Source organism: Euleptes europaea, chromosome 6 (genome assembly GCF_029931775.1).
Source record: "Euleptes europaea isolate rEulEur1 chromosome 6, rEulEur1.hap1, whole genome shotgun sequence".
Lineage (NCBI taxonomy): Eukaryota > Metazoa > Chordata > Lepidosauria > Squamata > Sphaerodactylidae > Euleptes > Euleptes europaea.
Genome location: NC_079317.1, coordinates 33,970,684 through 33,985,121, shown reverse-complemented (window position 1 = coordinate 33,985,121; position 14,438 = coordinate 33,970,684). Strand labels below are relative to the sequence as shown.

The 14,438-nt window shown below is 44.9% G+C and overlaps 1 protein-coding gene across 1 annotated transcript; it reads right to left on the bottom strand.

Moving 5' to 3' along the window:
• Nucleotides 1-4,938: 4,938 nt before the first annotated feature.
• Nucleotides 4,939-12,202, bottom strand: ISM2 (isthmin 2). Its single transcript, XM_056851384.1, has 5 exons — nucleotides 11,945-12,202; nucleotides 9,698-10,028; nucleotides 8,417-8,557; nucleotides 7,286-7,363; nucleotides 4,939-5,479 (listed from the first exon to the last, which is right to left on the bottom strand). The coding sequence occupies exons 1-5, from the start codon at nucleotides 12,188-12,190 to the stop codon at nucleotides 4,962-4,964; spliced, it is 1,314 nt and encodes a 437-aa protein (XP_056707362.1). The 5' UTR covers nucleotides 12,191-12,202; the 3' UTR covers nucleotides 4,939-4,961.
• Nucleotides 12,203-14,438: the final 2,236 nt, after the last annotated feature.

The following is a 14,438-nucleotide window of genomic DNA, read 5'->3' as shown; positions in this document are numbered from 1 at the left end:
GCTGAACACAGCGGAACAGTTGGGATGGGCGAACCAGCTACAGAGAAGAATCTGCCCCAGCCCTTCCACCCTCCACCCTGAACCACATACAAACATTCACTCATCTTTGGAAAGCAACAAAAAGGAGTGCAGTTTCCCCAAAGGCCTCCCCCTTTTCCACATTGAAACAGGAATGATAAAATGCCACAAGAAAGACCAATCTCCAGCTAACCCAGAACCAAGATTCTTCTGAGAAGCTCCCATTCCAGACATCTGTGTTCTGTGAGCAAATATCCGGATGTCCTTTTGCGCTGAGGTTCACCCATCACAATCAAAACACAAAACAGAAAACGAAGATGACAAAGCTTTCTGAGGTCTTATTGAATGAGCTAATGATGGAGCCCTAAAATAGAGCATTAATTAATACCATGTTATCCCTTTCAAACCAAACTTCCCAGCAATATATAAATGAATCATATTGGTCACAAACACACACATTTTGAAATAAAGTGCTTTCATCTAAAGTCAGAATAAAAGTGATCTCATAAATGCCATTTTGTAGAACTAAAATATATATATCTATATACAAACAGTGTACTGATATAGCAATATTTTTGTGGACTGGGTGAAATACAAAAACTTTTATAGCTTAAATAGAAATTACTGGACAGAATCTTAGTTACACGGTATAAAAATAAACACTTGTTGTTTTAATACTCATCCAAACATGACTACAAAGTTCAGGGATGGAGGCAGGGAGAACGAAGGTGCTTATAGGAATGGTGGTATTTGATATAGTAGAAGAGGCCCAATTCTCACAGGCATCCATGACCTGAGATTTCCCCACTGTACCAACAGGAGGCATTCCGATTGCTCGCATGGCCTGCCGGCAGTTGTTTGCTTAATATGCAAATAAGCCCCGCTGTCAGCTAGGCATTGATTCTGGATCACAGGTGTTATATGTAAATGAGGTGTTATATGTAAAAGATGCGCACCTTGATTCCAGAAACACTAAATGGAAGCAGGAGTGTAACTAATACTGTCTTCCTCAGTTTACTGTTACGTCCACTGGGGAAGACATACTGGGAAATACATATATATTTTCCCTTCACAGGGATTGTTACAGAAACCCCTCTTCTTCCATGCTAGGTTTTTTGTTCTTGCCTCAAATAGCAGCCTTGGCAGCTGAATCGAGTACATAAGAAAACGTCCTCTAAAAGTTGTCACAGAACTGCTCATAATGTATAGTTAAACCCGAGCTCACTCATGCAGGGAATGAGGCGGCAGAGACCTGAGATAATAGAATGGACTGCACCACTTCAAACTGAAGGTGAAAGATATTTTGGAATGCTCCCCTAGGTTAAAATTTCCCTGCAAAGAGAAAACTAGAACAGCAAGCAAAAGGGGAGGGGCAATCTCCCTCCCTTCAGTGCTGCTTTTTAAAAAAATGCTTTGATTTTTTTTTTAAATGTGAAAGATCATTCAGAGTTGGAATCTACCACCTGTAGCTTCAAATGGGGCAGCCCATTCTACCACCTCAGGGCTGTGTTCACACATTTGGGAGAATGAAGTTGCAGAGTTCCTGAATGTGGGAACAAGGTCTAAGACTGGATACTCTCAAGGAAACAGAACTGTGCCTCTGAGTACAGCCCAGCGCTAACAAGGAGATGACAGTTGTACAGAAAAGTATTGGGACTTTGGTGCCGCTCAACCAATCAGATCTCCTAGAGCACTGCTATTGGTTCACAGCAACCAATCAGCATGTTTTCAGGCTAGTGCTCAAAGGTGATCTGGAAGTTAGGTGACTGCAAGCAATGGCAGCTGTATACGCACCTGCCAATCGAAAGAGGGGCAAGCTGATTCTGCCCTTTTCCCATGTGATGGAGAGTCTCTACCTCAAAAACTGAGAGGCTTCTCCCCCTACCACAAGGTTCACTGGGTTTCCTTGGGCAATCGGCATCTCTCAGCCTAAACATCCTCACAGGGTCGTTGCAAGGATGAAATGGAAGTAGGGTGAATGATGTAGGGTGCCCCCAAGCTCCTCAGAGAAAGAGCCGGATAAAATGGGATAGACAGCCTATTGTATAATGTTCCATTCTCCAATTTCCCACCTTGCATCTCAAGTAAAAATAAGAACACAACCCCCCTGATGCACTCAATATTTAAAAATACCTCTGGCATGCAATATGCACTACTAGACAATTCCACCACTGTATATGCTAAGGATGGGTGAGTTTTTAAAAAGCGACAAAGCAATTTGAGCTCCGGGGCGAGAATGAGCCTATCCTGAACCATGCATGCAGGTGTGGCATCATGAAGATGATTCCAGGTTTCAGAGAAGGCTGTACTCTTGAGCCATTGAATGCAGTTAACGCCAAGGGCTGAAGATTCTATTGGGAAGGAAAAGGAGATAATAGTATGTTCCAGGCAACCCACAGGAGATCTGTCGCCTGTAGATTTCCAGGATTTCATGTAAAGATTCTTTAGCTGGGGACTACCCACAGAAATACAAGGCAATTAATTTGATAAGTGGCCACTAGATGTCAGAACAGAACCACCCCCAATACAGCAGAATATGGACTATTTAGCCAATATTGCAAGAAACCCAAACTTCGAAGGGAAAAGACAGCACATAACATTTAAAAACCTGAAAACAGAAAAAGGGGTTTACTGGTGTGGTTGTGATGTCCCAAAGCTGATTTTTTCCCCCATGGCAGCATAAACCCTTGTGATTCTTGGCTTTCATATTAACAGAATCTTGCGAGTGTAAGAGCTTTCATGTCAAGAAACAAGTTCCTAGTTTTCATGCTGTGAAGAAAACAAAAATACCTTGACCGGTAGTGTTTCCATTGCCAGAGAATGATGAAATGGCTGTGCACATTCTGGGATTGCATGCAAATGGGGGAAATTATTCCTGGACACAGAAATTAATGGTCAGTGAAACCTTACTGTTTGTTATTTAAAAAGACAATCTAGCTTTTACAGGCAAAACCTTGTAACAGCTCACAAACAGGGTTCTTTTTGGGAGGGAGGATAAATAAGATTTCTACTGGTCAGTAAGTAAATTAAATTTGCATAGCCTATTGGGCACAGAGCTGGAAGTCTTTTCTTCACAGTTGTGGTGCTAGCCCTTCTCTCAAACACAGCTTCAGTCCCTGCTCTCTTTCCTTCAATACATTTCTTGTTGTCCAGTGTTCCCCATCACAGCCTCTCTTACACTGGCCATGATAAAAAGGACTGGATCACAAGAGTTAAGAACATAAGAAAGGCCATGCTGGATCAGACCAAGGTCCATCAAATCCAGCAGTTCGTTCACACAGTGACCAACCAGGTGCCTCTAGGAAGCCCACAAACAAGACATCTGCAACAGCATTATCCTGCCTGTGCTCCACAACACCTAATATAATAGGCATGCTCCTCTGATCCTGGAGAGAACAGGTATGCATCACGACTAGTATCCATTTTGACTATGGCCATGACTAGCCCTCTCCTCCATGAACATGTCCACTCCCCCTTAAAGCCTTCCAAGTTGGCAGCCATCACCAAATCCTGGGGCAGGGAGTTCCACAATTTAACTATGCCTTGTGTGAAGAAATACTTCCTTTTATCTGTTCTGAATCTCTCACCTTCCAGCTTCACAGTTCACATCCCACACCCAAAAATGACAATTGAAACCAAACTAAAAGCATGAAGGTTAGAAAGGTGGATCTTCCCCCCCGTCAAGGCAACAAACCAGACAGTGACGCGAGAAAGCCACATGTGGACTCTTTCATCAAAACATAGGCTGCCCTGATCTCAAGAGTGATGCTCCTTGAACACATTACCAGATCAAACCACCTGCCAAGCCTCTACCAGGGCAGTCCCTCTCCAAGAAATACAGCTGCAACTAACTGGGATATTTTGTTTCCCCAGGGACATCTTTCCTACTTATCTTCCTGAGTACTTTGTTAGGGCCAAGGACAACCTTTTTATTATTATTGTTATTAGCGTGGTGTTTGAGACAAGAGACCTGGCTGAAGACCCTGGGCTTTGTTCTGCCTGGTGTTACTGACAGATGTGCATTGCAGTTTTCCCAGGATACCTGGTTTCACAGATGTAACTATTAGGTATTCTGTCAGGCCTCCAAAGCAAAGGGAAGAACAGGAATTGAAAGACTTGGTCATTTCCTTTTCTGACTCTCTGGGTAGAAATCAGATCCTGCTTGTTCCCATCAGCCCTTGGGAGAGGGCAGCCCTCCCCTCACCCCAGTAGTAACTTTAATGGCCTTGTTTTCACATCCATCCTAGAACTTGCATTCCCCTAGATTCTCCAAAATTGTGTGGAATGTAAGAAACATGGAAGACCCAACCCTCTCTCTTCCCTGGGACCATCTCAGATTACAGAGGTTGGAAGATCAGGCTGCCTCTCTGAAAGCCTCCCTTTTATCTTCAACATAATTTTGGTGCAATGTCATCACTCCCAAACCACTTTAGAGAGTTAGGTGAAACTATCAGGCACCAGATTATTTCGAGCCAGGAGAACATATGAGTCTGCTTTGCAAGAGTGTCACGGATGCGATATAAAATAAGCAAGGCAGGCCTTTCTTTAAAAACCAGCCCTTCACTGGCCATGGCGACCACCCTTTCCCACATCCCAGAATCCCAAGAGACAATCTGTTGGCTACAGGAAACTCTCTGGAGTGAGAAGAGAGCCCCCCTTTGAGCCAACTGGACAGCGGCAGTCACTGGGGTAACAAGGACGCCAGGAAGGAAACTGGACGCTGACAGAGAAAAGACATGACCGGAGCCACTGTTACATAGCTCTCCTACAGGCTACCTTGCTATCAAGAGAATGAAAAGCAAGGGATAACTCTGCAGCCACTCTTAACCAGGGGCCTTTGCTGATGTAAAAGGGGAGGGGAACCTGGTCCTGCTATGTGCTCTTAGCAGATTGTGTGGGGGACCGAAACTGGTGTCCTCTCACGGCCCCACTTTCTGTCTAGGCTAATATTCCCTGGCCTCCTGAAGCTGAGAGAGGTACTCGTCCTCTGGGGGGTTGTCAGCACACTGCTGCCCGTTATTGGGAGGCCTCACGGCATGGTACCGGCTCCAGTCTCCCTTGCAGAGGATCCAAGGCAGCATGTCCACCTTGTAGTGAAGCTCTGGGGAGAACTCTGTGCTGATGAGGTTGGGAGCGCCAGCCCCCTTGCCTCGAGTGATCAGCTTGGTGTTCTCGTCATAGCAGCAGTGCTGGGCGGCCAGCGTGGTGCTGTCCAAGGAGAGCATGGAGCGCAGGCAGAAACGGGCGGTGGGCTTGTAGATGTCCAGCCGTTCCTTGGGCCCGCTGGCATCCCGCCAGCGGAAGTTTTTGCCCTGCTGCTCGTCTCGCAAGTTCACAGCGCTGTACACGGCTTCCAGAGGGTAAGAGCAGGGACAGCTGGGCAGGTCTGAAAGTACTTTGCTCAGGTATTTGTTGAGGAAGTCACTTTTGCAGTTCAGCCACTTCTCACAGCTGTCCACATCTGGGAAGCGAAAGGAAAAAATAGCAGGCTATCAGTAGGTTGATTTGGGCCAGGACTGTCAATATTCTGAAGCATAGCCTTCATACCAGATATTATCTCATGTAATGTGGATGTTTGGTAACAGCAGGGCCAAGTAGAAGCAAATTGGGGAGGGTGAAGAGAAGAGCTGGATGCTAACAAGTGGAGGCAGAGGGAACTGAATCTTACAAGATCAGATAAACAGAAGGGAAACAGGATGCTTGCAGTAAGGAGAAAAGAGATGGCCTGAAGCGTATGGAGTACTGTGTTCTCACAACAGGAGAGGAAGTAGGCAGAAAACAGAGAAACCTCACCCATTTTATAGACAAGGAAGGAAACATCCATCTTGGAGCTTATCTTGAATTAACACAAATCACAGAATGGACTGTATAACTTCTGCCTGAGCATTGTACTACATCAAAAACATCCTGCCAACTGTAAACTACTGTAACAGAGATAAACTAGACTGGTTTTCTTCTTGCTGTACTAGGGTTTTTCCTCCAGGTTCTACCATCCCTTTTTAAAGTGGGAGATCATTCAAGTATGTGATCCCCGCTTTCAAGCTCAATGTTCTGTGGAATGTTTAGCCCAAGACTTATTCATATTGAAGAACAGTGCACTGGTTATATAAGCCTCACTGGAGAACCTGCTCCACAATCCTCAGCAGGAAAATTCTGTCAGCTGTAAAATCCTTCCCCAGGCCTTCATCTGATCATCCATACACAGAACACAGAGTTTCCCCACTTCCCTCTCCAGTGCTGCAGTCCTTTCCGACCCCTGGAGAGACAATTCCTAGGTTTGTGGGACCCATGCAAGGGAAAAGCCAGATGGGTCTGGAGGCTGGAATGGCAAAGGGATGAGATTGTTCCTCCATCATCTCCCCCCCCCCTTTACTCTACCTCTCTAAACCTGTGCAGATATTCATCCATGCTGGTCTCATGAACCCAGGGATGATCTTTCTGGAGGCCTGAAGGAATGGATAGGAACGTAGGAAATCTTTGTGCACAGATGGAGTGGTACAAGCAAATGCCCAGTTTTACAAAAAAGTGTGTGCCTAGGTCCCATCACCCACTCAGGGAGGGATGTGTGACCTTCTGAGTGCAAGGAGGTTTCACTGGATCTCATCAGAACCCATAAGCCATGAGCAAAACCCTACACTTAAATTTTGCACAATATAATTTATATAAATTATACAAACAATGCATTGTCAACAGGAGGAGTGAAGAACTAGGTTGAAGCCCTCTGGAGGATTCATCAGGAATGGTCCATAAACATTTCATCCTATATTGTCGAAGGCTTTCACGGTTAGAGTTCATCGGTTCTTGTAGGCTATCCGGGCTGTGTGACCATGGTCTTGGTATTTTCTTTCCTGACGTTTCGCCAGCAGCTGTGGCAGGCATCTTCAGAGAAGTAACACTGAAGGACTGTCCTTCAGTGTTACTCCTCTGAAGATGCCTGCCACAGCTGCTGGCGAAACATCAGGAAAGAAAATACCAAGACCACGGTCACACAGCCCGGATAGCCTACAAGAACCGATTTCATCCTATCTTTGCAACACTAGAGGCACCAGAGACCCGATTTAAAAATGAAAGTGATAATGTTTAAGGATTCTGAATTCTACAGCCAATACCAAATGCTGTCTCTCCCCACTACCCTGAGCCTGTGTGGAATTGCTGAATACGCACATATCCCTGTTGGTATCTCCCTCTCTTCACAGGGTGCTGAGGAATTCGTTATCATAACAATGCCCAATCCCCTTGTCCTAAAGACATGACATTTTTTTCTGACCTGAGTTTAAGATCTCTGTGGCATTCTCAGCTTCAAATGGTGGCTCCTCAGTGGCAAAAGCCAGCTCTCCATCTGCTCCTTGAGAAAAGCACAGAAGAAACCGGTCAGGGTGAATCTCAGAGGCAGAGCAGAACCTGAATCCTCCATGTGGGGCTCTCAGGATGTTAAAGACCTCTTGCCCTTGGAGGAAGTAACTGTTGCTACTCAACACAGAGACTTGTATATTGGGAAGGAGGAAGAAATAATTAAGGTTGTACTTTCAATGGCGGCCTTGTCTTGATGTATGCAATGTTTCAAAAGTCTGAGAAAAGAAATAGTGAAGTTGATAATCAGAATCAGTGACCCATGGATTTATTTAAAAGCCATGAAGCACAATTATCAGACTGATCCTGATCCTCAAAGGGCCACCTTTCGAGGAGGGGCCGGGACTTAGTGGTAGGGCATAGCAAGTTCTATCCCTGGTGCTGCCTCCAGTTAAAAAGATCAGGTAGTGGGTGATGAGGAAAACCCCTACCTGAGACCTGAGGAGGTAGGTATTTCTAGCACTTCAGATCTAGAGATGGAGTTGGTCTTTGGGCAGAAATTCTATGTTTTTCTAGTGGGCTCTCACTCCCAACCTTCCAGAATATTTGAAAAAAGGTCCTCCTCCCTCAAAATCAAGATAAAGCATCTTAGTGGCACCTTAAAACTAACACAATTATCGTGGTATAAGATTTGGTAAGCCAAAGCATAGTTGGGTCATGGCACATGAAGGTTTATGCCATAATACATGTGGCAAGTCATTAAGGTGCCACAAGACATTGTTATTTTGGATGCAGCAGACCAAGGTCCAATGAACATTTCTGTGGTCAGAAGGGATTTCCATGCACAGAGCAGGATTTCCCTGCCTCTCTCAGCCCAAATGCTGTTCCTGCCCCTTCCCAGGAATAGCATGAAGGAGGGCTGGAGATTTGCAGCTGGGGGGGGGGAATAACCTGAAATAACTCCCCTCTTCCATCTGTGGAAATCTTCCATGGGATCCAATCCAGTTTGGCTACAATCTGGTAGATCTGAACTATTTTGAGGCATGTCACGGCACAGAGTACAGGCAGCCCACAAAGCAGGGCAGGTCTGCAAGAAAGAAAGACATACCAGGACAGCGGAGCAGGTCACAGGTTCTTGACTCCGTGGCAGTACAAGCATAGCCACAAGACCGGGTTCTCTTCTGGCTGCCACTGCCGCAGGTGACGCCACAGGGGGACCAAGAGCTCCACTCCTCTTCATCTTCATAGTCTGGAGAAGGGAAAAGGAGGGACAATGGCACACATGCTCTGAAAAGCCCAGCTTGGGATCACAAGGGTTGTGATTACCAGTTTGGGGTTACTTCTCTCACCTAGCAGCATAGATCTCTTTCCTCTTATAATGGTATGATCAGAAAATCAGAAGCGGGATCAGTGAGTATGCTTGTTCTCCCAACATGGCTTAAGACACTACCTTTTTGTACATATGTAAGGATATTTTGTAACGGCCTATGGCTAAACAAAAAAATGAATTCTCTCTCTCTCTCACTACCTTTTTGTTTGTTTGTTTGTTTGTAAATCAGGATTTTGCACACTACTCCATAATATGATCAAAGCAACCTAGCTTTTGCCTGGTCTGATTATAGGCAAGCAGATTTCTAAATTTCTAGGGATTACTTAATTACAAATTAGAATCTTTTCAATCCTTGAGTTAGGGTCACTTCATATGTTACTTTTCCATCTTCCCTGTTGGGAAATGCATGCCTTCTATACCATATGGAAAGTGGAGCAAAGGTTTTCTGCAGTAGGTACACAGCCAATACACATAGCACATTCCACAGATACTTGGTCTATGGATCCAGAACAGAAAACATACACACACTTATGGCCAAGTTATACAAGACACTGGGATAGCCTTTGAATGGATCTCCTAAGCATGTGTTCATGATAAATAGCAGCCATGGAAGTGCCCTTGCCCGTGTAATTTTTTGAACTCAACCCCCCTCCTCTGCTGCTCTTTGCTCCATTGCGGGGGTGGGTGGGTATATACAGGTTATCTGAAGGCCTCTGTCCTATTTGCTCTGCACAGATAATAGCATCCTACACAGCACCCCACACCTGGCAGCTTCACAAATGATCTTAGACTCACATGGATTCTTGAATATATGTACGCAAGTCAGTGAACATCTGAAACTTACATAATGCTGCTATACAAGGCATACATGATAATTCCCCATGCTGGATTAATTCTACTGGCTAGTTCTAGGCTTTTGAGTTTCATGGGAGCTGGAGAACAGAAATGACCAGGGGTGCTGAAATGCAAACACACCCTTTGCTCTACTGTAAAGACATGTTCTTTGTCTTCCCTAGTCCAGCTCTATAGACCTACTATGAGAGGTAAAAGGAAGCTCACCATAATTGTACTTTTCTTTAAAGATCCAGTTCTTCTGATTGGGCCACCTCTGGTCCCAGTCCCCTCCCACTCCACTCAGAACTGTCTCCTCCTCATCATACTCTGATGTATAGTCCTCCTCCTCTTCTTCTTCTTCCTCTTGGTTCTTTATGTCCAAGTTGCCATCTTCATCCCTTTCCTCCACAGGGTCTGTGTACTCCCAGAAGAGGGGCCAGAAGAGGTCTTTGTGGGACAGCCATTCAGAGGAAGTCAGAGACCAGTCATTGCTGGTCTCCTTCAGTAGGTCCATCTCCATCTCAGCCTGAGGATCATCTACTACCTCTATAGTAACCTGAAAGCCAAGTTATTGAGAAGGAATTTTCAGAAGTGCCACAGAAGAAGCAAATACCACACTGAGGGAACACCTTAAAAAGCAGCAACACCACATCTTATCTTTAAGAGTCATCATATATTTGGCTTTTCCACTTCAATTTTCTCTCCCTGAGTGTTTTATTTATTTGGAAAATGTATTGTCATCTCTCCAGAGAGGTACTGATCAAAGCACTTTCTCCACTGATTTGAAAATGGATAACTTTTATCAATAGCTATATGTCATGGTGTACATTGAAAGCCCTTTCTCTTACAGCTCTCCTAATACTACTTTCTACAAGGCCTCTCACCATTTTAACATCATCATCTGCTGGAGTAGTGTCACCAATAAGTGAATGACACCCAATTCTCTCTCCTTCTCTCTTTTCATGAGATTCAGGCAAGGCTATGCAGATTCAGAACCACTGTCTGGAGGTAGTAATGGACTGAATGAGGGTCAACAAATTAAAGCTCAGTCCATATACGACAGAGGAGCTGCTAGGCAATATTATGGCTGATCTGGAATTGGGGAGTCCACCTGTTCTGGAAACAGGTGCATGCCCCAGGAAGAGCAGGTATGAAGCTGGGAGAACATATTAAATACAGGGCTGCACATGGAGGCACAGATATCCTCTGTGGTACACACCATTTTTCATCAGCTTTGGCTGGTGTGCCACCTAGAGTTGCCGACTGGCCTGGAGAAAAGTGTCCTGTCTCTTTAATAGAGGCTTAATAGGATGTTAGGGAGCCCTGTGGCGCAGAGTGGTAAGCTGCAGTACTGCAGTCCAAGCTCTGCTCACGATCTGAGTTTGATCCCAACGGAAGTTGGTTTCAGGTAGCCGGCTCAAGGTTGACTCAGCCTTCCATCCTTCCGAGGTCGGTAAAATGAGTACCCAGCTCGCTGGGGGTAAAGGGAAGATGACTGGGGAAGGCACTGGCAAACCACCCCGTAAACAAAGTCTGCCTAGTAAACGTCGGGATGTGACTTCACCCCATGGATCAGGAATGACCCGGTGCTTGCACAGGGGACCTTTACCTTTTTAATGGGATGTTATTTGCCTCCATGCCTGAAAAGCTTCAAGCTGTTCATTTCCACGTATTAAGCCTCTGTTAAAGGGACAGGACACTTTCCCTCTAGGCCTGTTAGCAATCCTTCTCCAAGCTCAAATTAAGCCTGGCTGCATCCTATCTCTGGGGCTTAAGGCTGGATAACATCATTCATTCCTTCATAACCTTGAGGCCAGTAAATAGGTATGGGCCTACAGAAAGTAAGAACTGCCCCCAATCTAGCAGGAAAGTTTCTGTAAAGTGTCTTTCTTTCCCCTCTTTCAGGATATGGATAGCTTACCTTGATACATGCAGCAAATGGGCTAGTAAAAATGGTAAGAGCTACCAATTTCTGTGAATGTATATGCAAGGCTCAGCTAGACTACAAGTTATACACTGTATCCAGGCAGCAGTGGCAGCTCTTCACAAGAATATGGAAGCCACAACTAGTGCAGAATGTTTTGGCCAGTTGTCTTAATGGGCACAGAGTCTTGGGAAGACTTCATAGTAACGTCACCAGGAGCCTTTAGAACTCGGCACAAATTTCGGGTTCAAGCCCCAAATGACTCTTACAACTTAAGATGTTGCAGTCTCTCCCATGTCCGAATGCAATTGCTAAGGATGATCATTTGGTGTCTCCATTTGTGCATCAAGCCCAGACAATATGGGCATCTAGAGAGTCATTCTTGTTCTACAAACTATGGAATTCCTACTTGCTACCAGTCTGGTAGCCCAAGTCAAGACCAGCTACCCCAAATAATGTGGGATGGTTTAAAGTTAATGTTGGATTCTGCTCACCCTTATTGAGTTCTTGGTCTAAACAGGTAAAGCCCCAACAGCTCACAGGCTTACCTGTATGTTTGGGTTCTGGGCACTCAGATCCACATTAGCTAAGCCTGGCAGGTTCTGTAAATCCAGCACAAAAGGTGTGCTCTCTTCCTGGATTGTGCCAGCAGGCTGAAGTGATGCTAACTGGTTCCTTGTAACATGCTGCGATGGCCAACGGCGTTTGTGCCGGCGTGGCGTGACCTGTCCATTTTGCCTCAGGTTCCGAACTTTGTTGGACCGTGGAACCTCCTCTTCTTTGATTGGAGCCATGTCTGATGAAGTGGAGATCTAGAAATCAAGGACAGTAACAGAAGCGCTGGCACTGCTAAAGGACCCGCATACTGCTTTCCTTGTACCTTTACATCTGGACAAAATGGAACAGATACCATTGTTATGGTTTCCTCCTCTGCAATCCCCATCACCTACATTGAGAATGGAAGCTTCTTTGGCCAAGGAACTGTCATCTCCTGATGTATCTCTGTAAAGTATGATATACCCTAATGCCGCTATAGAAACACACAAACAACTTCCATTTAATAGCCACATTGCTTATTTCACCTTGCTGAGGTTCCTGCCTGGCTGATTTTAGTATTCACCTTCAAACTCTACAAGCCAAAGTTATTTACAAGTTCCTGAGAGGCAAGGAAACCAGGGTCAGTTCAATTCCTTATTACCACATCTCTGGACAAGCCAATTTAATTTTTTAAATTGTACTCCGTAAAGCAAGAATTTGATTTTTTCCCCATGCTAATAATTCACATTGGGAAGTACATGCAAGGGAAATTACCTGTACCTTTTAGACTTTTTCTGGCCATTCCTCCAAGGACCTCAGTGTAGCATACACAGTTCCCACCTTCTCCCATTTTATCCTCTAAACAACCCTGCAAGGTAGGTTAGGCTAAAAGAGAAAGCTTCCCCCAAGGTCACTCAATGAGCTTAATATCTGAATGGGAAGCCAGGTTTCCCTAGACCCAAGTCCAACACTCGAACCACTACACCACAAGAACGTAAGAAGAGCCCTCCTGATTCAGACCAGTGGTCCACCTAGTCCAGCATCCTCATTCATACAGTAGCCAACCTGTTGTCCTGAAAAGCCAACAACCAGGGTAAAGAGGTCAATGTTGCCTTCTAGCCCTGGGATTTAGAGGTTTGCCACCTGTGACTATGGAGGTTTCCTTTAGTCATAATGGCTAGTAGCTGCTGATGAACCTCTTCTCCATAAATCTGTCTAATCCCCGTTTAAACCCATCAGTACATCCACTGGCCATGAAATCTACAATTTAATCACTCATCGAGTAACGAAGTACTTCCTTTTGTCCATTCTGAATCTATTGCCCAGTCGCTTCATTGGGTGCCCCTGAGTTCTTGTATTTTGGGAGAAGGCAAAATATGTCTCTCTGTCAACTCTCTAAATCATGCATAATTTTATAAACATTTGTAATCTACCTCCTCATTCATCTTTTTAAACAACCTTTTTTCTAAGCAGACTCTCTAGCCTTTCCTCATACGAAAAGGGCTCCAACCCCCTTAATCATCTTGGCTGCCTTCTTCTACACTTTCTCCGTCTCTGCAAAATCCTTTTGGAGATATGGTGAGATATGGTGACTATATGTGGTACTTCTGTATACCATACGGACTCTCAGCCATTCCCGTATCAAAAACCATCATTCTTGTGCACACGCACCTCATGGATGAAAACAGAGTGTGCAATGTGGATAGAGAAGAAAACCTTGCCAAATCTTTTTTTAAAGCCTAGTTAATAATTAGGAGACTGGGAAGGGCAGCCATGAAGGAGTTAGAAAAGATTCTGAAGTGTAAGGATGTGTCACTGGCCACCAAGATTAGGTTAATTCATGCCATCATATTCCCTATTACTATTTAGGGGTGTGAAAGCTGGACAATGAAGAAAGCTGATAGGAAGAAAGTAGATTCCTTTGAAATGTGTTGGAGGAGAGTGTTACAGATACCGTGGACTGCCAAAAAAACAAATCAATGGGTTATAGATCAAATCAAGCCTGAACTGACCCTAGAAGCTAAAATGACTAAACTGAAGCTATTGTAATTTGGTCACATTATGAGAAGACAAGAGTCAATGGAAAAGACAGTCATGCTAGTAAAAGTTGAGGGCAGCAGGAAAAGAGGAAGACCCAACAAGAGATGGATTGACTCAATAGAGGAAGCCACAGCCCTCAATTTGCAAGATCTGAGCAAGGTTGTCAAAGACAGTATATTTTGGAGGACTTGCATTCATAGGGTCGCCATGAGTTGGAAGCGACTTGATGGCACTTAACACACACACACAGTTAATAGGCAGTCCCTAGCAAAGGGACCTGGTGGTATTCAACCAGGAACTTCTTGCTTGTTCCCAAGAAGGTCAGTTCTACAGCCCATCAATCTTTCTTGCAGCTCGGAGCAATTCCTGATGTGCAGCCTCGTTCACTGTGTGCTATTTCCTTTCACTGCAGGAGCCTAGAATGTTGTTGCAGGATTAGAGAAAATAGGGATGCTGCCCTCCCGT